General features: G+C 45.7%; 1 protein-coding gene and 1 long non-coding RNA gene across 3 annotated transcripts in view; one reads left to right on the top strand and one right to left on the bottom strand.

Annotated features, from left to right (window-relative positions):
* GPC1 (glypican 1) overlaps window positions 1-27,629 on the top strand; it is a 200,637-nt gene that overhangs the window by 79,887 nt on the left and 93,121 nt on the right. The window contains exon 2 of the mRNA XM_035544950.2: window positions 19,533-19,691. Coding sequence (XP_035400843.1) covers window positions 19,533-19,691 — 159 coding nt within the window. The remainder of the gene's footprint in view (window positions 1-19,532; window positions 19,692-27,629) is intronic.
* LOC118247177 (uncharacterized) lies at window positions 9,398-16,702 on the bottom strand. Of its 2 annotated transcripts, XR_004778309.2 has the most exons (4): window positions 16,239-16,702; window positions 14,880-14,999; window positions 10,978-11,221; window positions 9,398-10,458 (listed from the first exon to the last, which is right to left on the bottom strand). It is a non-coding gene; the product is annotated as an uncharacterized LOC118247177 (long non-coding RNA). The 2 variants fall into 2 exon arrangements; XR_007708633.1 differs by lacking the exon at window positions 14,880-14,999.

The following is a 27,629-nucleotide window of genomic DNA, read 5'->3' as shown; positions in this document are numbered from 1 at the left end:
AAACAAGCAGTGTATTTGATCTGCAGTGCCCATGCTGGGCTGAATGCACAGGATTGTGGCTAATCCTGCAAGCAAAGCAGTTCTAGCCCTGTCCAGAGCTTGGATGGGAGATGAGAAAGAAATTGCAGATATTGTTGGCATGTGGGAGGGAGTCTTGGAGGCAGAACCAGGCTGCAGAAATAAAGGGAGTCAAGACTGCATTTTGGGTGCTGTGGTTTCGGCAGATTGAGGGGTGGTAGGGAAGGAGGCACATGCTGTAGTCTGAAGTGCTTTGGGTGGTTTAGAAAGGGCTTTACAGATGCTTTTGTTCTTGCTCTTGGATTTTTGAAGCTTCTTGGATGCTGAAGCTGGATTTTTGGATTTTATAAGTCCAGTTACTGACTTAAATGCTCTCTTTACATGTAAATTCCTTGTTTTATATATAGCCTAAGCAAAGAACTGATAAAAACATTTTAGATGTGCAGAGCTGTGTCACGTACAAGAACGTGTGGCCAGTGGATGTCTGTTCTCAGAGCTGTTCCTCTGGATAAACCTAAACAGCAAAGAGCAAACTATCCCTCTGTGTCCTAGTGCACATTTTCCCAAAAGGTAATTTAGAAAAAAACTTTCATTGGCAGTGGTAGGTGATATCTTTAAAGCAACCTGAGCTCAGGGAAAAGGCTGCTATTGTGATGTCAAGAATGCTGGTTTTATGACTGCTTAAACCAAGCCAGTTCTACCTGGGAGCCATTGGACACCACGTGCACTATCTTTGCAACTTAGCTGCTATAGTTTGTTATATTAGTCTATTAAAATATGTAAAACCAGCATAAAATGAATACCCACTGTATCTGGACTTCACACCTTTCCCTCCTATGCCATTCACAAATTGTCACCTTACGAAAAACCCTAGCACAGTATATGCTTGAAATGCTCCTTAAATCAAGAACACCCATTTCAGCTGAATTAAGGAGGTCATGTAGGAGATGGCAAAGTCGGGGACATTTACTGGCAAGATATTGCCCACTATCCTGTTTGGTTATGACTGTTTGCTCACTGTGCACTTCATGCTGCCATGGGAGCTGCAGTGTGCTCTCGAAGACCAAGCCCCCCAGAGGCTCCTCAGCTCCGAGTGTGCAGCTAGCACCCATGAGCTTAGGGTTTTTACCCCCACAGGACTACAGAGAAGCCAGCACATGAAGCTGGAGCCGCCCGGGAGCAGCGCTTCCCACGGGGGGAGCAGCAGTCAGGCTTGTGGCAGGGGACACTGATGGGTGGCTCTGCAGCATGGCTGCAGGGCAGGGGCTGGCTATGGGGCCAGCGGGCTGGGGAAGCCGGCAGCAACCTTGTCTGCATGGCTCCGCAGGACCAGGCTTCTCTCCTCCCGCATCTTTTTTCCCTGTCCCCCTCACATCAGGGAGATCAGACAAGGCCTTGTCACAGAGAGGTGGCATGCTGCTGCTTGCAGAGCACAGCCTCTCGCTTGTGTCCACAGGCTGTGAGCAGTGGAACAGATATAAGGACAGGGAGATGCGCTGTGGAGACCTGGCAGTTGTCTGAGGAAAGTTTCAAACTCATCCAAATGACCCAGCAATGCCTCCAGGGCTTGCGGCATGCACCCAGGGTGGAGCAGGAGGGTGTGTGGGGAGGGAAGCAGCTTTGGGCTGGCTTTGGCTCTGTGTGGTGGGTGATGGCTTCCCTCAGCGTGGCGTTCTCCCCCCTGAGCAACCAGAGCCGCTCAGCTCATGGCCGCGTGATTCGGGCTCAGCAGCATCACTTATAAGCCTACCGCTGTCCTTAAAGACACCACTTAGCTCCCTGGTGCTTTCTAAAAGGCTTTGTGTGGTGATTTCTCTCCTGTCTCCGAGCAACATCTGCTATTCCCAATCAGTACAGATCCAAAGCCTCTGCTCGGCCAGGAGCTGTGGCAGCACGCCTGCTCTGCACCCTCTGCTGTGCCCCTCTCTGGGATCAGCCTGCATGGCTGAGTCCTGGCTGGGAAGCGCAGTTCGAAGCATGTTGCAGCCCTCGTTGTGCTCGGAGAAGATCTGTTCTTCCCTCGTGGCGAGGACTTCAGTTTTGCTGTCTCAGCGCAGCTGCTCGCTGCCTCGCTGTGCTGTGAGGGAGGAAGGTGTGCCCTGCGGGTGACTTGCATCCGCAGGGATTTTGAAGGTGCCGAGTGAGGCACCTGCCAGGGAGCCATGCCCCAGGTAAGCTGGCAGCTGCCACGCTGCTTTCTTGTCCTGCTCACTCAGCGTCCCAGGCCCAGCTGCCTGGCCTGCGTGTTGGAAGCGGGCCTGTCAGGAGCGTGCTGAGGGCCCGCCTGCGTCCTCACCTCAGCAGGCAGAAGGGCAGGAGCCTGGGCCGTGCTGTGCCCCAGCTGGCGTGAAGGGACAGTGAGGTGTTCAGCCTGTTTTTTCCCCACGAGTACTTCTTTTTTTCTCATTGATCCCACTTCAACAGACTCTGAATCAGACATGCAGATCTGAAGGATGTGGGGGATAACACACAAGCTGAAAAGTCTGAGCTCTGGAGCTAGGCTTGCATTTGTTGTTAGTAAGGCCCTAGGGGAAGAACATGACTGACCAGTGGGAGATGCAAACACCAGATACTGCTTAATTTCCTGGCACAGAGGTTATTGGCCTGGGAGCTGAACCAAGAGCAAAGCAGGGGCTGTGCTTCTGGGAAAGGCGAGGGTGCTAAGCTCTGGTAAGGGCCTCCCAGAATCTTACTTTCATCAGTTAGGATAAAGAAAAAATACAGCCTAGCTGACAGCAACCCTCTACTATGCAGGAAACAAATTGTGATCACAAGCAGGAATGACAGACAGCCCAGAACTGTGCTTTCTAGGTCTGAATAGAGCTGTTAAGCAGCTTCTGAAGGGCTTGAGCAAGGATGATTAAAATAGATGCTATCTCCCAACCCTAGCAGGCTACAAAAGGCATATTTTCAATGGCTAAATCCTGAAACAATTATGGCCTGTAGTGTAGACAGGTTATTTCTTACTTTTCTGATGGCCTGCTGGCAAAATCCATTTTCTTAAACAAGGTTTGTCATGTCTAATGCTTCCAAGGAAAGGTGGTGTTGCTGTTTGTATGTGTGTGGTGGTGAGGATCAAAATAAACATTGCAGGCTTTGCTAAAACTGCGTAGGCTTGTAATTAATACCCCGTTCCTTGGGGAAGTGATATTTTCACTCAGATTATGGAAAGACTTATTGCTCACTATGTCAAGAGTGCTGCGGATTGTGCATACTCCAGCTTCCCCACCCCACGTCCACTCTGTATAAGCAGACTGGACATTCACATGGGAATTGTTGGGCTTGTTCCTACTGGGTTCTTCAGCTGCTTCTCCAGTGGAGGGGGAATCGCTGCACAGGGCGATGGCACGGGTGTGTGTCTGTGCACAATTGCATTGCCTGTGGATGGGTGGCTGTGCTGACGCGACCTCTAACTCCATGGCAGATTTCCATGGGGAATGTGGTGATGGGGATGTGGTGATTTTTTTTTTTTTTTTCCTCCTCCTGGTCCATGACTGTCTTTTCCAGTCAATTTGCTGTTCGCATCCAAAATGGTTACGGTGTCAAAGTCCTTAACCAGCACCATGCCTCTCACCTGAGGTGGATGGTCTGCGGGTGTGGTGCCAGCTGGCAGAAGTTCACTTTGGGGGCTCCCCCGAGCCTGCCGGGGGCTGAGGATGCACAGCACCACTACATCTTAGGTCTGCAGCTCAAAGTAGGGAAGTGGTGCCGTTGCATTGCCTTTTTTTTTTTGGTGAAGATAAGCACAATTTACTGTTACAAACCACTTGACTGTAAACCTCAGTGCAACATGCACTTTCAGCAAGCCCATTCCATTAAATGTTTCTTTTCTGAGATGCTGAGAGCTTTCCTACGGGAAGTTTGTTTCCTTTTAAAAGGAAGCACTGCAGGGTTGCCTATTCTGCCTTGCAGAGACAATGAATTCATAGCAGTGCAGCTGATGGGTTTTACTTCATCCTAGTAAGCAAGTGACCTCAGTGTTGCATTCAGGTAATTGAAATTGCTAGTGTGCCTTTGTCCAGCTGCTTATTTATGAGGCGAGCAAAAAGGGACAGATGATGACAAAGAAGCTTGAATGTGTGAAAGTGGAGGAAGAGAGACGGACAAGAGATGCAAGAGATTGACAGACTGCCAAGAAGTGGAAAGGTTGACTGAATGGCACAGGTTGCTGTAATGCAGAAGTTTCCCAGCAGTAAACCAGGAAGGTCTCAGGTGGTGAAGCCACAAGGGCTTCTGGGGTGCTCTCCTGTATGACCTGAACCACAGGATCACTGTGCATTAATTTCATGTTAAAGCAAAACCTTCCTTCTGGAAAGGGAGCCGTGACCCACTGCCATGAGCAGTGAGGGTGTGTTCAGGGGGAGCTAAGAAAATAAATAACCTGAAGGGTATGGAAAGGGGAGCCAGGATCGATGTCACAGAAAATGAATAGGAAAGTGGTCTTTGTACTTAATCCTTGGTTTGTTTCTGCTTGTTGTGCTCAGGAGCGTCCTGGCCTGGTACTTGCTGATATATTGGGGTTTTAGAGAAAAGGTTTACATGAACAGCTTTCCCACTCTCCGCTTAGTTAGGAGAATGTGTGAGCATGGTAGAGAGTGTTTTCCAAAGGCAACAGAGATCCATCAGAACTAGAATAGACTTTTGTTGTTGTTATGATGATGCATCTGGGCAGCAGCAGAGGGGGAGTAGGGTATTCCAAAATGACATCAGTCCTGAAAAATACAGTGCTTGTGCTGCATTGCAGGCTGCTCTGTATGGCTTCTCTGAATACAAATCAGCAGTGAAAGTGGACTTTACTAGGAATTAAAGGGGACAGTGTGAAAAAGGGACACATTGAAAAGTGCCAGTGTTATTGATAAGGCTTTGAGATCATTTTCCTGTCCCGAAACTGTTGTCTTGTTTTGCTTTCACATGAAATGTAGCTTGGTAGCTTTGAACTGCCTGAAGAAGTATGTTAACTTGTTCTTGTGAGCCTTGCATTCCTTTATTAAACCGTCAAGTTTCAGGCTGAAAAAAAATAATCTAAAATCCATCTAGAAGGCCCTTTTGGCAAGCAAAAGTATGAAATCAAAATACATTCAGGACTTGTGAAGGAAGCTCATCTTTCCCAGTTCCTTTCATTGCAGAGTCTAAAGGGCCATAGCTAGGAACAAGTTAGCTGCTTGGCGTAGAGAATGCAAAGTCTGTCTTGGAGGAAATGTTGGTTTTGGCCAAGAGTGTTTATAGAGAATCTTACTTGCAGCATGCTTCCCTTCTGAAACATGGCACTTTGTTCAAGCTCCTGACATCAGGACAAATTGCTATGTAGTGGTAGTGATTAAAATAATTGAGCAAAAGGCTGTCCCTGTGTTTTGGCAAACCTTTCTCTGCTGTTCAGAAAAGGATTGATGGATATGAAAGCTCTTCCTAGTTTGACCAACGTGCTGTTAAACACATAGGTGGGGCACAAAAGAGTTGAAAGCACTGAGGGCCCTGTCCCTCTGCCTTTGAAGTCAGCAGGAATTAGGCCGTCGACTCTAAAGGAAGCAGCTTCAAGTGCTGGGTGGGCAAAAACGTGAAGTTACAGCTAGTGCTTTGCATCGTGTTGGAAAGGCACCGGATTTTTAACAACAGCTCCTCTGCAAGTAGATCTGATCCATTCACGTTTGTTTTCCATGTCAGCTGTTGCCTCAGAAGTCAGCAGTTCAGTGTGTCTGTTGGCTTGAGGCAAGCACCGATCGAAGTGTGGGTTTTGTTATTTGTGCACCCTAATAAGTATCTCATTAAGGTGAAGGCAAAAAGTTAGAGCGTGGAGGGAAGAGCTGGTTGTCGGTAGGGGCTGAGGAAGCACTGAGGAAGCTCAGGGAGCCAGTCATACGCAGAGAGGGAAGGGGCTTATCCTGTAGCCTGCAGGGGCATTCACTGCTTGAGCAAGGCCAAGTGATGCACATCACACGTCCCGGGGGGCTCTCTGCAGGAATGGGAGGAATGTGCTCTGCTGATGGTTAGGATTTCATGAGGATCAAAAATGGTGTGTGAAGTGAATTAATGAAGGGGTTTTCATCTGTCACAGGCCATGAAGATGCAAGTAAAAGTGCAGATCTTGCTGCTCCCTTTTATTTCTAATGCTGCCTAAGTATGCTTGACTGTTGCTGTCCCAGCCTGATGGATCTGTTGTCTGCATTCACAGACAAGCTGCAAGAGCCTCCCTTATGACCTCTACTATTGCCTGACACCACAGGCAGGGAGATGGACAGGTCATAACGCCTTGGGAAATGGAGGATGAAAAAGTACTCTGAGACCGTGTGATCTCAGCGAACGCAGCAAATACAGAGTTGATCAGTAGAATATAGAGAGAGCTGTTTGCCCAGCCTGTTTCTCAGCATCCCCAGTGACAGCACCTGTTCCCGTGAGATTTCCACTTGGATTTTCTCCCGTCTAGGTTCACTGCAGCTCACTGTGACTGGCATTCAAGCTGTGTGAGCACATATGGTGGGTGGGGAACAGTCCCGTAGCAGTACTCTGGGGAAGCCTGAAGACTGGAACATGACTTGCTTATAAACACCTAAACCAAGAGAACTGTGTAGCAGTTGCTTCCATGGGTGCTCAGAGAAGCAAATCCTCTCCAGTTTGCTATCCAGCCGGTCAGTAAAGGCCACGTAGCTAACTGGTGGGAGGCAAGCAACCTGCACACAAGTATGATTGCTCTGCAGAGTGCAGCCCTTTGCTCTGGGAGCCTTTGTTTGTCTGTGGATACTTAGTTTTATATCAGCACCTTAGGAATAAGCTGGGAGGTGTGCAGGGAAAGAATACTGCAGGGCAGTGCTGGAAAACATATTGATTGTGGTGGTAGTTGTAGTGTCATTTACTTTCTGGTCAGACCAGTGGTATATTTCTTCTAGGATCTTACAAAAAGAAAAGGTGCTTTTGGATTACATTCATGAATTAGATCAGTGTTAATGGTGGCCAGACTGGTGAACATGTGGAGATGGTGGATTGTATCTTCAAGAGCGCCAAGGACATTTCTAACTGGCTTAGCTGAATCTGGAAGTGGAGTTAATTTGCAGACTTGACAAAACTGCTTTCTGAATCCTGGGGATGGTCCCTTCTTTCTTGCTAGGACAAGAAAGAAAAATCTGGTGATCATTCAAAAGAAAAACATACCAGTGAGCTCCTAAAATGAAGGATCAGAAGGGAGCGTTTGCCACGTTTATTGGGATCCCGGATTTCAGGCTAGTTAAGTACCTGGGACTTGGTGTATGAAATACGCTTTGAAATGCTACAGATTTTCTCAAATGGAAGTAACATAGCTACTTGGATATACAGTACTGGGAGAGCTAAATTCATGTTTTCGTGGTTTGGTTTTTTTTTTTTTTCATTATTCATGTTTTAAAAGTGCTATCTTTTACTGACTGGCCCATAAAGTCTTTTAAGGTGGCTGTTGAATACTGAAAGCTTGTGTTCTGGGGAAAAGAGGTAAAGAAAAAAATTGTGCAGTTTTATTTTAACTGAATCTGCCATTCCTTGGTGACACTCAAGTGAAAAAGACCCAATAACCAAAATGTGAAGGATGGACCGTTTTCAAGTTTTAAATGCCTGAAATTGCAGAGCTTTTCTTTCACCCATCTTTGTGCATTTAGCAGAGTACTTAATGAATGACAGTTTCGCTAAGATACTCCCTAATCATAACTATTCTCTGTGGAGACTAGTTAAAGCATCGTTATCATCTGTTACTCTAAGGGCATGTTATGTCAGGATAATAATGGTTGCAGTGGGAAGTGTGATCCAGCCCTCTGAAGCCAAGGTCTTGCTAACATTCCTGTAAATGATTGAAGGTACATGAGCAATCTTACTGAGTTCATTTGCCTCTGAATTCCTAACTACCACCTTGAAAAGCAGTTTCAAGCGTAGTTGGGAATTTTGCCTTGTGCTTTTTAAGACACGGCAGTAGTCCAGATCCTCACTGCAACATAAATAGGGTGGTTGCTAAAATTTGTGGTATAGGTAAGTACATTCAGTCCCAATCAGAAATGATATAGTGTCGTGAGGCCTGGTTCTAGTCCTCTGAAAAGTACATTGGGGTTGCAGAGTGCGCTGGTGGCAGCTGCACAGTGCCTTTCAGGCACTCTCATCTTTGTCACTTCTGGCTGGCTGAGGGGAAGGAGGCTCAGTGCCAGCATAGGGATCTCCAAGGAAAGCAAGAGTACTGTGAGGTGTTCAGACCTCAGAGGTGGACAAGTTTCCTATATGCCAGCATGAAGGTCCAGGAGCACAGGGTTTGAAATGTGGTGTTTCAGATGACGTCTGTTTCACTGGAAAATGAAATTGTGTGGACAAATTACAGGTTTTTAAAAGCCCGTGTACCAGAGATTTCAGTATGAATACTCAGCATATTCACACTAATACAGTTCCAGACTGAGTCTTGTAAGTCTTCAAGCTCACAATTTTACACTGCTGGCTTTTTTCCGAGCCGGGTAACTGTTCCACCCCTCTGAGCTGGGATTGCCCTCGAAGCAGCTACCTTCTGATGTGCGCTGCTTGTGGCACACAGCAACAGCCAGGCATAGTGCCCAGAGACTGCTGCACCTTGCTAGAGCATGCTCTGTGTGTGTGAAAGTAAAACTCTTTTGTAGCTGGGGGTGCTCAGTCTCCACAAGGCTTCACCCAGAGCTAGTTGGAGAAGAAAAATGTATTTTGCTCATGTTCTTAGGCATGCAAACAGCAGTAAATTTCTCATGAATGGTTGAAAGTGTTGTGAAAATCTCTATTTAATATTGCCTGGGATGAAACGTCCTATCAAGGTATTTCTCCTTTCCCTTTGTCTTGTTTCCTCTTCAGCAGCCCCAGCCATGCCTGTGTACATGTCAAAATGTGAGCCCTAAGGGAAGAGCCAGGCGGGTGGGGAGGCAGCAGCTGGGGGAATGTAGGGCTTAGGGGCGAGTCCAGCAGAAAGTAATCTTTTATAAACCCTGGAAAATGTTGTTTCAAAGAAGGATGTAAAGGAATGTAAAGAAATCAACAGCTCTATCCCATGAAGAGTAAAGCCATCTCTGGCGCTAGGTGAATATGCAGGGTTTACTCTGAAAGTAAAGGCACCTTAATGCATAGCAATCAGCACCTTAGATAGTAATACTTAGAAACGTGTCCAAATGAAAATTGAGTTGTAATTGTGGGAATCATAACTTCAAATTTTTAAGACTTCTGTAGTTGGAGATCCCAGCTAAATTTACATTTTGGTCCCATTAACCACACACAGATGCACAGAAACCAGACATCAAAAAGAAGCATTTTTCTGTTTCTTTTACTACTACTGCTACAGCCCCATGAATACAGGAGGAATTGAAAAGTGGGAAAAACATTTTTAAACAGTTTAAAAAAAAATCCATGCTCTAGAATTTCTACTGCCAGATTTCATCATAGCCTAATTTCTTGCAGCTGAGCTGCAAACCTCTATGAAAATAGGGGTTTACAGTGGAAACACTGACTAACTATAGCTGTGCAGCACCATGAATAATGACGCTGTAATTATGCCTTGTAACTTCCCAAGACCTGGTTTCTATATAGTTCGTGAGCTTTTGCTGTGTGCTGGTTTGGGGAGCAAGGTTTTTTTAACTGTGGTTTGCTTCCTTTTGTTCGTATGATGTTGGCAGATACTTCTTGAAAAGCATTTCTCAGGAGGGAGCTGGGCAGACAGCTATGATTAAGTATGAAATGATTGGGTGAGCTGTTTGTCAAAGTTATAAATAGGATACCACACAAACCCAACACTAATCTCGCTGAAAGACAGATACTGGCAACATTTCTTAGTCATCTGTTCCTTACGCTCTGGGGAGAACAACTACACTTCCATTAAGTTTTCAAACAGAAGTTGCCTAAAATAAATTTCTCTGGTAAAATTTTAGGCATATGCACTGTGAGCCACGTCGAGATCCAGCAGCACGTTGGAGTTTTAATGCTGAGCCAGATTAAGCCTGGTCCTCTGAGTTACCACGTAGGGGTGAAAGGTGATGTTTGACTGTTGTGGAAAGGGACTCTGTTCACAAAATAGTGGTGGTATGGCTAGAGCAGGGCCCTCATCTCTTCATACCCCAGGATTAGTTTTAAGAGTAGAAACCACCTTTGGGTTTATAGACAGCTTTCTGTAATCTGCTTGGCAGTTCAGCAGATCAGATGGAAACATAAATAGAAGAACGATGGCACAGGTTTCACTGATGTGCTTTTGCGAGCAGGGGTGAAAGGCAGCAGAATTCCTACCGATGCAGATCTCTTGCATGCAGTGGCCAGAGGCTTCTGCGGCCCCCGGCCTTGATCACGGTACTTGTTTCTCTAAGTTCTGCATCAGCTGCATGAGTCTGGTCCAACTGGAAGTCTGCAATTCATGTTCCCACAAGATGACCCCATACTTTCCATTTCCTTTCATGGTGGCTTAAATTGTAGGAAAGAGCTCTGCAGTTTTGCTGCCTGCCAAAACATTTGCAAAACAAAGCAAAGCAATAGCTAAGGGGAAATGGAGCGTTTCTGGAGCTGACAAAAGCTTTGAGTTGTAAAGGGAAAAAGCCCACTGCACCCAGAATTTGCCCCCCCCCCCCCCAGTCCTGCACCTTCCTACATCCCTGCCAACACACAGAGCAAACAGTTTTAGAAGAGGTATAATCACTCCTCATTTACAGCATAAACCAACAAAAATTTGCATAGGAAAAGTCTCTTAAATTTTTGCAGAGATCTGAAAAGGATGATCTTGAATTCATGGCGTTCAGACAATTCATTACGTGTATCTTTATACTTTCAAAATAAAGAATACGCATTTATGGAATTCAAGTTTAATGACTGTCATTAAATGTAATTTCTTTAATTTTTAGGCATAGGCATTTTATTTTTGCAAACTCTTAAAATCAGATTCTGATCCAATAGCTTCATTTGTTTAATAACTATTTAAAGACCGGGTTTTTTTGCATGCTCAGGTGTCATTTTCACTCTTACCAGCAGACAGAGCGGTTGGGTTTTTTAGTTGTGTTTATTTTCCCTTGGGAGATCTGTGCTGCTGGAAGAGAAGATCCTTCTTGGACATATGCGTTCTCCTGCAGGGAGGGAACGAGCCAGCCCTGCAGCCCTGGTGACGCTGGGCAGGAGGGAGGCAGTGCCTGGTCCTCGCTGGGGCAGCGTTCTGTTGGGTGTCCTGTCCTGCCTTCATCCTCCTCTGCTGGGAGCGTCCCATCGCAGCATCCTGTGGGGTGACAGAGGCTGAGACATAGGGGTGCCTTGCAGGAGCTAGGTGCTTGGCACGTGCCTGAAGCCCAGGAAGGTGACTGTCATCGTCTTTGCACCAGTATCTACTGCTTGAGTAGCTTTCCTGTGAGTAAAAGGAAATGTTCCCTAAGTGGTAACTCCTGTACAAGAGATGAGTCCAGATGTTCTTGTTTTTTCCACTGAAATGATTGGGACTGGCCACAAGCATTCATTGTTCTTGAGCAACAGTCCTGTAGCCTTGCTAAAGCCCTTCTGCCTCTTTATCCCAAAGTGCAGTGTTACCATTTCCCTTGCAGGGCTTCAGCAAGGGGACTGGAGAAACCTTTCTTTTTGGACCAAACCCAAGTCATGGATTATATGAATAATTGTGTTGAAGTGGTTGCTGCTACGTGTTTGTTTTGGTTTGGTTTGGTTTTTGTTATTCAAGAATAAACGAAAAGCTATCACCCTATCACCTCTTAAACCTATTAGTGGGGACTGCATCTTTACTCTTAGTTTAGTACCGAGATTTCCTTTTCCAGACTGATGGAAAAAAGCTAGTAGAAATTTTTCTGAAAAGAAATTGAAAAAGATTGGTTAATGAATTGCTTTGCCCCTTATGTGCTAACATATTTACGTAGTTACAAATGAAACTGCATCTGGTAAGAGTGATAGGTTTCCAGTTTGATCTTATTTTAGTTTGCAGGGAACTGAGGATAAAAGGACTCTTTGTTTCAAGAAGAAGAAGAAAAAAATAAATGAAAACATCTGGCAAGAAGCTGATGTGCTCAGGACAACTTTGAAAGAGGTTGATAGTGATGGATTATGACACACAGCTTCAATACATCCCCACAAGTGTTATCTGAAGAGACGAGATAATTCTTCCCTTGTCTGAGGCTCTTTTTAAAGAGTTTTCTGCTTTTCAGAGGAAGGGAAAGAGCATAACAGTCAACTCCCTGTGCGTTCCTCTGTGATCCTTGCAACTTTTCTAGCCTGAACCGAAGGCTTCTTCCAAGACTGATATATTTGGAGGGTGCTAATTGTAGACCATGACATGGCTCCCTTATGAAGCCTTTCATGTCGGATCACTTCTCCTGGAGCAGAGAATTGCTTGGCAGCTCACTGTCAGTGGGTCCAGTGTCTGGGAGAGGATCTCGGGAGCACTAGGTCTCAGTGCGCTCAGGCAGTGCTGTGAAATAGGGGTTACCTTGCTCGTGGTACATGCGGATTTGGCCATAAAGCATTCCTTCATTCCTCCCTCAAACCACTGAAAAAGATATTTTCTACTGCAAATTATAAAGCGTTTCCTGCTTTCTCCTTAAACACAGGCTTGGATCACTGCACCCTGCACTGATTTCTGCTGCATGCGCACAGCTCAGAGTCAGAGGGAGAGTCAGGCCCCTGTGGCTAAGGGCAGATCCAGACCCAGTGAGAAGCTGGGAGGGGGAGTTGATGGGAAGGGGTATTCTGGAGTGGTGTGTTCATTTGGAATGGTACTTCCAAAACCCAAAGGAGCAATGAGTGGGTAAAGTGCTTTCATGCAGAGCTTTTCACTAAGAATCAAGTCTGTTGTCAGCATTTGTGACATTTTCTCTGTTCCCTTCCTTTGGGCAGTTTGCCACAGAGACATACACAGATGACATTAGGATTGTCGGACTGTCATTTGTGAAGGCTCTCTTACCTACTCTGTACTTAATATTTTTCTAGGACATGAAGGTGGCTTCTTCTCCTCTGTTAATTAACTTTTTTTTTGCCCATGTTTGCCTGCTTTATGAATTCCTGACATCAGGGTCTAGGATTAAACAAATTGATACCACACTTCCCATGTGTGAGCATGACACTGAGCTGACAGCTTGGAGCCTGAAGTATTTCAATACAAGAACAGAGCAAATAGGAGGAAATTCCCATTGAGCCCTACCTGCGCTCTCCCATCTGGCTCCCCGAGAGCCAGGCTCCTGGTGTGGAGGGCTGCAGTCTGCAGGAGACGGGGCAGCCCCAAAGCCTCGCACCCGTTTTTGGTCTTGTGCCCCGAGGATGCCAGGTATTTTCTCAGAAATACCTGTGTCTCTTCCCTGTGTCAGGGTTTTGCTCTCTGGGTTTCACTGTAATGCAATTACAGGGCAGTGCTGCCCTGGGCCAGAGCCAAATCCACCCAGCAGCCAGATTAAGTTGTCTTATTTGGTTAACAGTGTTTTGATAGTTTATTAAATCTTGGTAGGAGTAAAACGGTAAGGAGTGGAACAAGCAAATCTCACGGATTATCTGCCCTTGGATTTTCACTTTTGTTGGTATAATCCTGGTCTGAATGATGAGCTGTGTGAACAAGCATTCAGTGTTTGCTGATGTCTTGTCTTAGACGTGTGCATTGCTTAAACGGAAGCAGCGTATTCTCTAGCTTTTTTTTTTTTTTTCCAGTTTGCTGTTTTTATCACTGATGTGGAACATAGTGCTTGTTTTCTTTATCTGGAATGAAAACATTAGTTCATCTTAGATAGCACAAGCCATTTGATCAGCCATCAGATGGTAAGGCATTATAAAAGCTGCTGACACAGGACAAATTTAGACCTGTGGTGTGCAGCTTGAAAAGACTCCATGCCTTTGTTGTCAGTCCCCTGAGACACCCAGCTGCTCCCTCAGCAGCAGCACAGAGAAATAGGGATCAGCTGCAAAAGAGCCAAATCCCCCCACGTGGGGAGGCCGGCGTGGGCAAAGGAGGCAGGGCAGCACCTGCCTTGCCCCGCAGTCCTCGGCCCATGAGCCGTGCCACTGCTCAGAGGTGGCCTTTGGCCGGCTGAGGTTAACCCAAGTCCTGCTACATGCTGAGGTCTGCGAGGGGTTCGTGCCAGGTGCTGGAGAAGCAGACAGCTCCTCGCTGGCTCTCCTCTCCCCTAGCGATAAGCCAAAGCTGCCCCTCACAGCTTTGGCTCCCATATTCGCTAACCTGTGTTCTTAGTCCTGTTTCTTGACCAGCCCCTGCCAGCCCCCATGTGCATCCTTGTCCGTGGGTATTGCTAAGACCATAGCTTGGTGCATTTTGATCAAAGCTTGAAATTTTGCCACGCAATACTTAATATTCAGGCCTGCTATGCCTCCCCTGGCATTATGTGCAAAGCAAAGCCAAACAGGCCAATACTCTTAATGCATAACCTGAAAATAGAAGATAGCACACTTTGCCAAAAGCTAACTGCAAATCAAAGAAGCTGGCCGCCCAGCGCTTAGCTGACACCAGCCTTTGCAATATGGGAAACCTCCTGAGTCACGCTCCCCTTAACAGAGCAGCGTGGCTTTCGGTTCAGTCTGATGCCAGCAGCTACTGTGAGACCGGCTGTATCCCCCACCACCTTACACAGATGTTACGGGGCAATGGTGTTAGGAAGAGGCTTGCCAGCTGGTGCATCTGGAATGAAAAGTGCATAGAGAGCCTGTCCTAGGAGGGTCAGCCACAGGGTCATGTCCTAGTCAAATGTTTTTTGGGTACCCTCGTTTTCTGCAGGAGTTACCTGTGACAAGACTAGTTTCCAGGCAGTGCTGCGCTACCAGTGTTAAAGGCCATGCTGTCAGTTACTAATCGGCATGCTCTAAATCACTCTGGGAACCATGTTCCCTTTAAAGTATATGAAGTAAAGGTATTTCAAGAGAGATGAGGACAGGAGTACCTGAAACAGGAAAAGCTGAGAGGCATAAGGAAGGGGATTTACTTTCGTTGCACTAACTCTTTGCAAGGTGTTTTTAACATCCGTACCACCTCCAGGCTCATATTGCATCTTTCGCAGGCACTGTGACATGTTAAAAAAAAAAAAAAAAAAAGAATTTTTTTTAAAAGGCATGATCTGAACTACACTGTGTTCCTGCCTCTGATGCTTATTGGCCTGGATGATTTAGGGGAGCAGAGGGAGAAGACCACTGAGCCCAGTGCCTACCAGGGACAGTAGGAGAGGAGCGGAGCTCACCGTGTGCTCTCGCTGCGCTTCCCTGGCTGCACCTAGCCCCGGGGCTGCATCCTGGCTTCCCCATGCTACGTGCAGGAGGGGTCTCAGCAGTGTGGGATTTCAGCAAGCCGGGCTGTCTGAGACCTGCCCACCCTGAGGAGGGGGTTTTGGCGGCAGGTGCCAAGGGAACTATCGGTGGTCAGATTTGGATTAGGAGCATGAGATGAGTTTCTGGAGCAGTTTGGAAAATGAATGAGACGAGTGTTACAAATAGGTGGGAAGACTCATGAAGGATTTATCACAGCCTGAAATAAATTATTCTTCCCAGAGTTTAATTTTGTAATAATTTGCATTTAGATACTCTAACACATCCAAATAACCCCAAACCTTTTGCAAGCACTGTGATGAATTCAATCTCCTACGTCATGTAGGATAGAAATAGCACTGTTTACATGGCCGAAGGGAGCTGAGGACTCTGCTCTCAGCATTGCATGGTAAACTTCTGGGCCTTCCCTTCTCTCTCCCATGGGCTGGGGGCTGCGACGAGCCTGGGGAGAAGTGGGGTGCTGAACCCACTCCTTCCTGCCCATCCTGGCTCTTCCTGGGGACCCTGCACAAAGCACCCGGTTCTGTCCCTGAGGAGGGAGTGGTGAAGTGATTTAATAGTCAGCACTCTCAAACACAGTAATGAATTTGATAGACAAAACGATCTGTTAACCCAGCTGGCTGAGAGGGTATCTGAAGGACAATCCAAGCCCGTAACCAGGCAGTGTGATATTTTCTTGTCATCAGCCTCCTGTCTCTTCCTTTCCACTCCAGGGCAGTTAATCATAAGCAAGATATTTGTTCCATGCTGTTCTCATGCATGCTCTGCCCTGTCTCCATTTCTAGGAGGCAGTGCAGTCTGTGGGTTACGTCCCCTCCCAGCTTCAGCAGCCTCTTGCCACATCTGTGGGAGAGCCAGCTCTTCCAGCGGGACACAGGCCACTTTCTGAACCGCACATTTTTGGCTGCTTAAGGTTTGGGTAAGCTGATAGCTTTGTGAGGGAAAGCTGAGTATCCCAAAGTGCAGCTTCTCGTACTTACAGGTTCGTGTCTTAAATCTGGAGCGTGTAAGGCAGCGCGGAGCTGGTGCTACCTGAGCCACCCAAGATGCACCGGGTGCCTCTGTGCCACGCTGCCCAGCCTGCGCGGCTGCTCCAGTTCGAAGGCTGGGCAGAGAAGGCTGGTTTGGAGTTACAGGCTGGAGGGACAGCATAATTCCCTTGGGCCTCACCAAGTTGGTCTGAGTCATCCATCATCTTCAAGGGGATTTGGACCACCCTCTGTTCGCTGCCAGTTTGGCTTCTGTCATGCTCACTTGTTTTCTGCAAAGCTCTTCCCGGGCTGGGAGCATGCGCTATGAAGCAAGTGGTTCGCAATGTGTCAGCTGCAGACAACGGGAAATTTCTCTGACACAGCAACAGAGAGGAAAGCACGCTGTGTCTTGCAGATTTACTCCTTGTAAAACACCTCTAACTCTCCGTAGATATCTGTGGATAATCTCCAGCCAAGTGAACCCAGAGGTATTTATAGCATAGCTTCGGCAGTGACATAATGGCAAGTTAGCAAACAAATGAACTTTGATATATAGGGAAAGCAAAAGTATGGCCTAGAGTATGTTTATTTTGAAGTCAATACAAAAAAAAAAGTTGAAATAATAATAGTGAGTGTTTCCAGGGTGGGTCAGGTTAAAAAGCAAAGCAAGTGAAGCATTCTCGTAGTACTGTAAGATTGTGTTTTGTACACACCAAGTTTGAAATACAAAGACAAATGATGAAAACTTTGCTTCCTACTGAGATAAAATGCTGTGGTGCTGAGTACCATATGAACGCCTGTAGAAAGCTAAAATAAATGTTGCATCAAAAGAAGTTGAGACTGCTCTGAATTTAAGCATTTTGAAAAAATCTGTTCCGTTTCCAAAGCTGTGTAAAATTAGGCAATTTTAGTTAGTTCTCACTTTCTTTCTTCCCCTTTTTCCCCTCCAGTTCTTTGCTATCTGTTGGCTGCAGGTTATCTGATGCTCTGTTAATGAAGGGTTGGACCGATGCCATTTTGCTGAGACACACCCTGCGCCTCAGGCCAGGCTGGGAGCACGGAGGTTTCTGTCTGGTCATGTCACGTTTTATTTAGCATGCCTCAGACTTGTGCTGCTCCCCTTTGCTGGTGGGGAACTTGGGCGCAGCATGGGGCTCTTCCTCCCAGGGCACCCTTCTCCTCCTCCTCCTCCGGGGCAGGCCCCACAGACATTTTCTCCCTCTGTTTCATTTCTGGAGTCCAACGTTTGCTCTCCATGGCTTCAGACCTGGCAACCACAGCTGTCTGGGTGCCTTGTCCCCCTGCCCCAACTGGCTGTGGCTTGAGGGAGAGGGGCAGGAAGCTCTGGCAAGGCTGAGCCCCACGTGCTGGCAGCAGGTCAGGAGAAAGGGGGCTCCCCAAGCGTTGGGTTTCCACCGCTTTATTTTGGCTTACCAAAACGTGGGGATTTATAAAGGGTTGGTGGTGGCCTAGGCTGAACCTGCAGGCTGTGGTGCTGTTGGGACCATCAGCTCAGCAGGCCTTTCAGGCAGCCTGGCACTGACGAGGCCTCAGACGATAAAGGCAGCGTGGAAGGATGGGTACCACAGTAAAACAACTGGAAATAAAGTGTTGATCCTCGTCAGGAGTCCTGTGGAAGCAGAAACCAGACAGAAGAGGCTGGGCAAAAAGAAAGTTTTTAATTTGCTGTGACAGGAAACAAAGCTGTGTCTTGTCAAAAAATTCCGGCTCCCTTTTCATGCCTGTCTGTTGCATGTCAGCAGTCCTCACAACAACTTTCTCGTACAAATGCAGCTTGAGAGAAGTGAGCTCGGAAGTAAATTGCGAGAATCTGCTTTCTGAAAGGAAACACATGAGAGAAAGGCTCGGCCGAGCGTTATAACTTGAATTTCATTTGGTATGGGAAGCCTTGGGTGACATGGTGCTCATATTTGACTCTGTTCTTATATCGGGTGAAGGTGGTGCTTTTTCTGCTGCTCTGCCCCTGCAGGGCTGGCAGCCAGCAGGGCCCGCTGCTCTCCCTAATTACATGACATTGACAAGGATAGGACCCATGCCCAATTTTAAAGACCCTTTAACTCGAGGCACCCGTTTGCTAAGGGCTCTGTGCTGGATATAGCTTGGAACTTTAGTGGGAAACTCTGGAGGACTGTGCAGGTTCGGGATTTGAAGCTGTCAATGCACACAAGATAAAACATGATCTTAAATATATGTTTCAGCTCAGCTCTGACATTAAGACAGCAGTCCTGTAAAATTGCCAGCAAAATCACTGGCAATCGCAATCAAATTACATTAAGCACGTTAACTTCTTTGTAATTGGTTTATCTCCATGCGTGCTTGAAACAAGGGGGGTTTTATTCTTTAAAAAAACAACTGTGATGTTTGATTTCATTCAAATGAATTCTTACTGCTGGGTGAGGAGAAATGTGGGGTGTATTTTCAGGTGGATTTGTCTTTGTTTGTAAGGACTCATAAGAACTTAGGCAATTATTTTCAAAATGATGCTGACTCTGCCTATGTAAAGGCTTGCTTCTTCACAACAAAGAGGTTGTGGAGGGACAGGAGGAGCTCCCATACTGAAGAATTTTTTAATTTAACATCTGAGTCATTTTACCTTTCCTGTCCTTCTTCCATAGCAAGGGGTATATTCAATCAGTGCTTGTCATAGCAACCTTTTTTTTTTTGTGCGGTTCTCTCTCGTTCTGGGAGATAAGATTTTTAATCAAAAAGAAAAGAGTAAATGGACAGATTTCCAAATGTGTGGATGGGAATTAGTCAACCAAGTACCAGTGGTATTCAGCACACCTTTGTCTTTTGAAAACTTCTATTCTCATCTCTCTGGTTATGGAAATCCCTTCTCAGAACAGGGATAGTGTTTAGGGAGGTTGTTCTTTGTTTCATTTTGTGTGTTTTTTTTTTTGGCAAAGTAGTTTCAAACAGTTGCTCTAAGAGACGTGAAGTCTAACAAGGACAATTAATGTGTCATTTAATGAGAGACTTTCATGTCTTCTGGGCTCTGTGTAGGGCAGACAGAGAAGAAGTTACTTTTATTTCCCTTTTCCTGGCCTAACACATGGATTTTATCTCCTTCACTTTTGCTTCCCTCACAGTCTCCAGTGAGAAAACCTCTACCCATGTTCAGACCAACTACTACAGTAATAAAGGATAGCTCAAACTAGTGGGTAGGCACATAAGCAGCTCCAGGTTACCAGGGAGTTGGAATGTTTTTATGCTGAGTTCAGCTGGGTTGAAGTCCTTCCCTTTTCAGAGCTGGCCATTCACCTATGTTTTTTCTCATTTTAGGGGAGCACCTACGAATCTGCCCACAGGGCTATACCTGCTGCACCAGCGAGATGGAGGAGAACTTTGCAAACAAAAGCCGAAGTGAATTTGAAGCCATGATGAAAGAGGCCGGTCGCTCTGTGCAGACGATCCTAACGGCACAGTACAGAAGCTTTGACAGTAAGTAACACCTGATCTGTTCACTTTCTGCTCAGAATCCAGTCACTGCGTAGCTTCCCAGGTGCTGTTAGAGCGAGGGGTTTGTGTTCGATATTCCTTCTTCTGCATCTTGTTCAATAGTTCGTCTAAAACGTTGACCTTCAATAGCAATTGTACCTCAGGCTGTGTCTTTGCGAGAACAAGTCATTTCAAGAACTCCGCTTGGGTGAAGCCATGGCAGGAGGCTGGCTGGCATTCATACCAACAAATTGTGTACCTTGGCACAGATGCAGCTTTTACAAGCATAGTGTAATCAGGTCTTACCACAGCAGCATAACATCAGAGGTAGTGATGTAAGACTTGGCACTGTGCCTTGAGCTGTATAATCTGAAGAATATGGTAAAGGTGACTGGATAGTCCTCAGTAGAGGGGGAGGATCTAAGAAGGCATGGATTTTTCTTGTTCTTTCCATACAGATTGCAAATGAAAAGGAGGTAAGTTCGTATTAGTTGCTTATAACTTTGAGCATCATACAAACATCCAAAAGTGGTGTACAGCAGTAAAGATCTTAGAGGTTATTGCGCTTTAGATGTTGTGGACAAACATGCCCTCCAAAGCACAGTATCCCTCCTAATGTGCTAAGTAAAGGCTAAGGATGTCTCTCTTACTTTTATTGTTCCCTGAAGAAAACATTTTGCAGTGCACAGTAAGCCTCAGGGTCTGAAGGCTGCTGGAAATAAATGGTTTATTGGCAAAATTGAGATGACCTATGATTCAGAAACCGTATCCGTTATCAGATTTTAAAGAAGGTCGGTCATTTAGAATCATGGTCTTCTTAACTTTATCAACAGTCGTCATATGGAGTTACTGTGAGAAGAATAGGAGTTGGAGAAAGGAGCTGATAATAGCCAGAAAGGTGGAACTGGAAATTTCAAGCACTACATAATAGATCTAAAGAAATAAACCTGACCTTCAGGGAGCTGATAACCAAGATTAAGTGCTTTTGCACTGAATAGAAAGAAAAGGCAATGCATCTCTGCAAAATGCATTGTGACTGTGTGGCCAGGGTTGACCACAGCAAAGGCATTCTTTTAAAAGCTCAAAATTAATTGATTTTCACCTGCATTAAAAAGTGATAGCCAAGATTTTCGAAAGAGCCTTACAATGCTGGTTGCTCAGGCTGGCACCTGAATGGGCCCTGATGTGGCTGTTGCTGCTGAGCACACTCGCTGACCTCTGAAATCCAACCCCTCACAGAGATTAATGCAGAACATCCACCGGACCTCAGCACGCTTTCCCTCTTCGGTCCGTTTTGGCAGATTTTGGCTGGTACATCTGGCCTTTACTTTTTGCCACAGACACTCCAAAGAACATCCTTCTACCTGTATCATGTGAGTGTAAAACTTGGTGGAAAGCTTTGAGGATCACGTTGCTGAGCAGAAATTAGCTAGTGAAGGACCAGTTTAATGTGAGTGTGATGGTTTGGTGGATTAATAATAATAACAGCAATAAAAATAATAGTATGCAGAAACAAGCATATCAGAGGGGGGATGCTTATGTTGAGAAGCCAATTAGAGATGTGAGGGTTTTCTCTATTTTTTCTAGTATTTTACAAAAATAGACATTAATTTCTGTGGTACGTAGCCAAGGGTTTGAGGTTTTCTTTGATTTGTGTGTGTGTTTGTTTTTTAAGCATCGAACAATATATACATTCAGTAAGCGAAGTATTACTTTAACAGACCATAATGCACTGATCACTGGTGTTTTGCAGTGGGAATAACCTCAGTTGAGCCCTCAAGGCCAGGAAAATGTTTCCTGCTCCCATTATACCTTTTTCTGTTTGATAATTATCCTTGCAATCAATAGAGAGCTTATAATTAATGCAAGACAAGATTAAAAAAGACAGTATTCATCGTATTTTGTCTGCATTTCAAGCACAAGTTTGCCTGTAATAAGCAGTTGTTTGGGTTTTGGATTTTTTTGTAGCTACTGTATAGATGGTTTAAAATTAAGGTAGTTGTGGTGATGTGGCAGTGCAATCATACCAACTGCTGAAACAGTGCAGTAGAAACCACCCTATTTTCCTGATTAACCTTACACTTACTAAGACTTTTTGCAGGTAGCGCTATTTAAAGCTGTTGAATAGATCTTTTTAATGTCACAAGATCTAGTCTTTCTGCCATTGGATGCCTGGTTTTGTTGGATTTTCTTATCAGCAGTTTCTGTGGCTACTTGAATAACGGAGACCTTTCATAGCCTTTGTTTTGCACATAGCCCTTCATCTGGCAAGAATGTGATATTGCTTTTTCACAGATGCTTGTCTGTTGTATTCTGGAAGGGTTTTTCCTTTCCACTTTCCCCATGTCTGTGTTTGCCCTGGAGGGGAGAGTGCAGCTTTTGAGGTTGCAGAGATATCGATGCACAGCTTGTCTTTATACTTGCAATTTGGTTTGGCTGCAGGAGGACATAGCGGAGGGCTCCACAGGCTGGGGATGTCCAACCCTCCCTCAAAGTATTTGCAGCCTGGAGGTCAGATTATTCTTATGTTCTCCACTAGCAGGTGTGGCACATTGAACTTTAGGCCTGGAGCTGTCTTCTTCAGATTCATCACAGCAAATCTTGATTGTGTAATCTCACTGCTGATCATGGCAATAGTCCCTACTTGCAAATTGCCCTGAAGCTCCAGCTAGAAAATAGCGAGGCTACAGCAATCTGCTTCTGAAGTAGTATTCTCCATGCTGCTGTTCAACACTTTGCATTGGAGAATAATTCATCCTGCAGGTGGTGATCTGCAAAGCTCTTAGGTTATCAGAGGGCCTCTTTTCTGAGCCACGTTTTTGTCCCATCACAAGGAATTATATAATCTGTAGTTCTGGTCTCACTGGCTGCTTTGGGGACAAACACTTTGTGGCCAAGAGTGGATTGTCCTTTTTCTTACACAGAGTACTTTTAGGGAAAATATATATATGAAATACAGATGACGTATGATAGGTAGACGTATATAAAACTGATATACGTGGAAGAGGATCCTATGGTTTGACTGCGCTCCCTGCATAGCAGAGTACACATGGCTTCTGGGATGCCCTTCCCGAGGATCTGCCAGGGCTAAATTTAAAGTTTAACAGCGTACTGTATTGGCGTATCTCCTTTCCAGAGCATTTGTTGTTTCGCTTTAGTTTAGTTAGCAGGATGTGGGGGCATCAGATTTGAGCTATGCTTACGGTCATTGCCTTGCTGTTAACCTTTTTGGTTGAAAAGCTAGTGTTTTGCTCCACAACCGATCGTTTTTAATTAGTAAAAACCACATGGACACACAAAAACACAGACCACAAGTGATGAGAGCATATGCTTTTGTTAAGCAAGTGCTAGGGCAGACATAGAGATCCGAGTAGTGGTACTTCGTTAGCAGGATTATGTGCGCAGATGCTTTGTTAATTGTGATGTCCCAGGTCTCCTGCTCAGGCACGGAGCAGCCCATGATACTGGAGGCTGCTAGGTGGGTTTTATGCAGAGTTTATTTGCCTGGAAAATTGTACATAGCCCATACCTTGAAAGCAAGCTGTGAATAATACGGGTGATAACAATATTGGGGGTCTTGCCGGGAGCTGGGATGGTCTCTGTTGAGAATGGTACCAAATACTGTTTTAAAGATGCTACCAACATTAGAAATACTTCTGAGATTTTAACCACAGAATGTACTTGTTTTAAAACTGGTATCATTTCAGTGGATTGGAAACTTTCAGTACATAATATTATAAAATGAGATACTTTGACAAAGAACTTTGCTCAAATAGATGATTTCAATAAACGGACGAGAGTTGTGTGTTGCCCCCTCTGCCGGCTAGAGAAGAGGAGCTAGCCACTGAAGTGCTTTGACTTCATGAATTGTGCCAAGAGTGGGTTATAAACACTGAGCAGGCTGTGGGGATCTCCCATGGGAAAATTAACTTTTTTTTCTGGCGTGTCACACAGCTGTATGTCAGCATTACACAAAGTCACGGGAGTTTTGAACTCCCACTTCTCAGTGAAACTTGTGCCTCTGTAAGCATTTAGAAATCAGCATGAGAGACCTCTGCACGACAGGAAGGGCTGGAGGAGTGATGGCCGATGACTTGGCACTGGGTGCAGGAGATCATGATGCGAGTGCAGCCTGAAAGCACATATCTGCTGGGACAGCCACACAGGCTGGGGTGGCAGAAAAAGAGCAGGAGCAAGTGGCACCTGGGGTGACAGAGAGGGGCTGCGAGCAGCAAGGCGCAGGGCTGTTTTTCTGGTGTTCGTGAAAGGTCACTCGTCATGAGTCTAATCCGTGCCTGTCTCTCTCTCTCCTCTCCCTTTTCCCCCATTTAAGTAACTTTTTAACTGTACTGCAATATTGTGCCAATCTTCCTTCCCAATCATTTGGTACACTTAGCAAGCACTCACTGTGTGACTGCTGACCTTTAGCTGTGAGCCAGCAAATCTGTCCTTTCAGAATTGTTTCCTTTTTTTAGGAAGTATCAACAGGCTGGATCAAAAATCTCTGCTTTTATTCCACATTGCACAGTCTAAAAACTATTTGTAGCTCTTACAAATTCTGTGATTTTTAAGCTGTAGCAATCAATTGCAAATTAAAATTTATGCATTTTATAGGTAGCTGCCCATTGGAAAGCTGGTGTCATGTAAAAGCTTTCATAACTTCAACGGGTGGTAGCTGGAAATCGCATATGTTGGAACACAGACTGTACAGATAATTAACATTATTTGAGAGTTAGTTTTAGACAGTTACATATTTCTTGTGAAAATGAATCGTTGTTTTAAATGTTACAAGGTGGGGAACATCCTAGAAGCTGTTACACACTGATGGTAAAATTTTAGAGATTTCTAAAGGCTTCTGTTTTAAAGTTCAGCCAAATATGTCTTTGTCAGAGGAACTGACTTATTTGACCAACAGTGTGTAGGGTTTCAGTCCCTAAAAGGCAGTCTGGGGCTGCTCCCTTGAGCCAAGCGTTTGGGTTTGGACTGCAAATGTATTGCTTTTGACCCAGAAGCCCCTAATTAGCTGGGGGTGCTTTTTTTTTTTTTTTGTGGCAATTCCCCATGCCAGGCCTCTGCCCCTGTGGTTTCGGTGTGTGGGCTCAGCTCTGCAGGCGAGAGCTGATGTCTGGGATGTCCCCGGGCAGATGGGAGGTGGCAGTGGGTCCCAGCTCGCCAGGTGGCTCAAGGATGGAGGAACAAATAGGGGGGCCCTTGGAGGCCTCCTTAGGAGGAAGGCAGCAAGCACGTGCATTTGCTCCCTCCCTTGTTTCCCCTCAAGGAGCCACCTTAAGGAAACCCCAGCATGAGGTGGGATTTATGCTAGTCCCTGCAATTGTGCTCCGCAGCAAGAAGATGCTTTCATGTGTGGTGCTGAGCCTCTTGGTTGGTATTTATGGTTTCCTGGAATGGGGTGCGGCGTCTATCAAGGTGCATTCCTGGGCTCGGCAAGATTACTCCTGACAGGTAGCTGCCTCAGGGAGGCAAACGCTTAGGCTCACCTGTAACAGCTCCAGCACCTGGAGTTTTCTCTCCCCTTCCAGCCACTTCTCTTCACATTTAATCTGCAAGTCTCTATTGTGTGCTGCAGGGTATCTCATGACGTACGTGCAGCACTTTTCTTAACAGATGGCATAGGCACAATATTCTCCTTAATAAAAACAAAACAAAAAAATAAAAAAGGCAGTGGCACTGGGACAGGGGCACTGAATCGGGCTGCCTTCTGCAACGACTTGCACACCCCAAACAGATGAGCTACTTCATCCCTGCAGAAGTCAGATTAAGGGAAAAGGTAGATCAGGCATCTCAGTATCAACAGCTGCCACCGTGTTTGTCACACAAACACAAGAAGCTCCCTACGAGCGCTCAGAAAACATGGAAATGTGCATCTGCTTGAGGACATAAAAGAAATCACCTGCTCTTCTGAGATACCGAATGCCGCAGGCATATTTTGCAAGAAATTAGTGATGACCATGTAGTCATTTGAGGAAAAAGTCTGGGCAGAGTTTATTTTACTGTTCACGAATCAATGCACGAGTCTCTGAAAACCTGTGATTTTCTACCGTCAGCAGTCCATCAGCCAGGCATTTATGACGAATGCTGGGTGCTGCCCTCAGTGGCTGAGGCAGCATTGCACAGAGGCTTCAGTCAGGTGTCCCAATGGAGGGCAGCGCAGTGAAACAGGAGGTGAACAGCTGAGGTTTTTCTGCGTGGCTCAGCAGAGGAGCCTGTTTCTTGAACCAGTTTACACTCAGCCGTATTCCAATTAGTTTACTAATTTCTACATGAAGTGATTTCCCCCTTTCGGCTCTCTGCTGTTCCATCTTTCTCATAAGAGGAAAATACTGGACTTTCCTGGTCTGCTGCTACTGCAAAGACTTGGAGGTGTTCTGAATCTGCTCGTGAGCTGGTAATTCCCCCACAGCTTGGCATGAATCATGTCTGTGTTCTTGGTCAGGTGCTGTGGTAGTTTGGGAACATCAAGGGCTCCAGAGGCAAGGTGCTGTCCCAGCACAGAGATTAGCACACACGATAAGCTTGAAAACATGATACTGAAGTATGTGGCGTGTCCTGACATAGGAGGTTGTGCTATTTTGTGTGCTTCGAGATATCTGTTCTCATTTGAGATGATAGAAGTACTTTGTTCTTTCTAACCAGAAATGCTCGCAGCAAACTGTTGATTCTGCTTTATTAGTTATTGCCATTGAAGAAGCACATCCATTCAGCCAAGAAGGTTCTTGTTACAGTAATGCACCGCAGGGCATCCTGCCTGTCTGAGACTCAATCTATGGTCCAAAGACTTTGTTTAAAAAAAAAAAAAAAAATTTAAATCAAACAGGTTTGGGTGAGTGGACTGTGGAGAAAGTGATGCATTGTGCAGTAGGTTTGTGCTAGAGGAGGGAACAGAGCCTGGATCCCCAGAAGTCGCTCTCATCCATAAAAATCAGTGATCCTCTTGTAAGAGAGCAGAACACTTCCAGTCGTCCCAACTCTTACAAGGGTTTATCAAATTTCTGTACATTCATTCTCAGCACCTCCCACCTAAGAAAAAATAGGTACTTTTTCTGAATGCTCCTTTAGTTGTTGTTATGTGTGGGTTATTCGCAAGGCCCCTTCCAAAGTGTATGTAATGCTCAAAATCATGCGAGAGGTCTGCAAACAACCTGTAGAAATGGGTGCAGGGATGGGACAGAGTTTTTTGGCACATGGAACCCTGTGAGATTAGGGGAGTTGGGCTGATTTTTAGAGGTTAGCGTGAGTAACAGCAGTACAAGCAGGAGCTTGAAGGTGCTTTGTGCCTACGAAAACTGCCAAGAAATGATTTATCTATAGGGAGAGTCAAAGGTAATCCCTCTTTGGGGTAGAAAGAAGCAGGATAGCTTCACTGACAAGAATTTCACCTTTACATCTAGCGTGGCTGCTTACAAATGCTTCCCTTCTCTCTCCCTTTCCTGTTCTCATTTAATTTCCTCCCTTCAGACCAACACAGCCTCTCAGATTTAAGAGCGCAGCTAACATGCTGTAATGTGTGCAGAGCTTTTTCCAGTGCCTCACTTCCCTTAGTTCCCATAGCTCTGGCTGTGTCAGGGCGTTTTGATTCCATTGCTTGTATTTTCTGAAATTAGACAGGTTAGTGAGGGAAAAATAATTTTTTACAGTTCATGGCAGATTTGACCAAGATACCAGTGAGCTGGGTTTGTTCCACCACGAAGAGAAACGGGAATCAGCTGACCCAGCTTTCAAAGAACCTGAATCTGCCTAACTGGAGTTGCAGATTCCTCAAGTGCAAGCTATGTAAATATGATAATTCGGTTGTGAGCCTGTAAGGGTCTCTCTTCAGTACTTCTCCCTCTGATCCACTGCTCTCCCAGCGGGAGCTGTCCTTGCAGAAAGTCTCTCCATGTTGCTCAGCAGTGATCCCTGCTGACCGAGGGGTAACGTCAG

This window comes from Cygnus atratus, chromosome 9 (assembly GCF_013377495.2).
Source record: "Cygnus atratus isolate AKBS03 ecotype Queensland, Australia chromosome 9, CAtr_DNAZoo_HiC_assembly, whole genome shotgun sequence".
Classification (NCBI taxonomy): Eukaryota; Metazoa; Chordata; class Aves; order Anseriformes; family Anatidae; genus Cygnus; species Cygnus atratus.
This window is presented reverse-complemented; position numbering and strand designations above follow the sequence as displayed.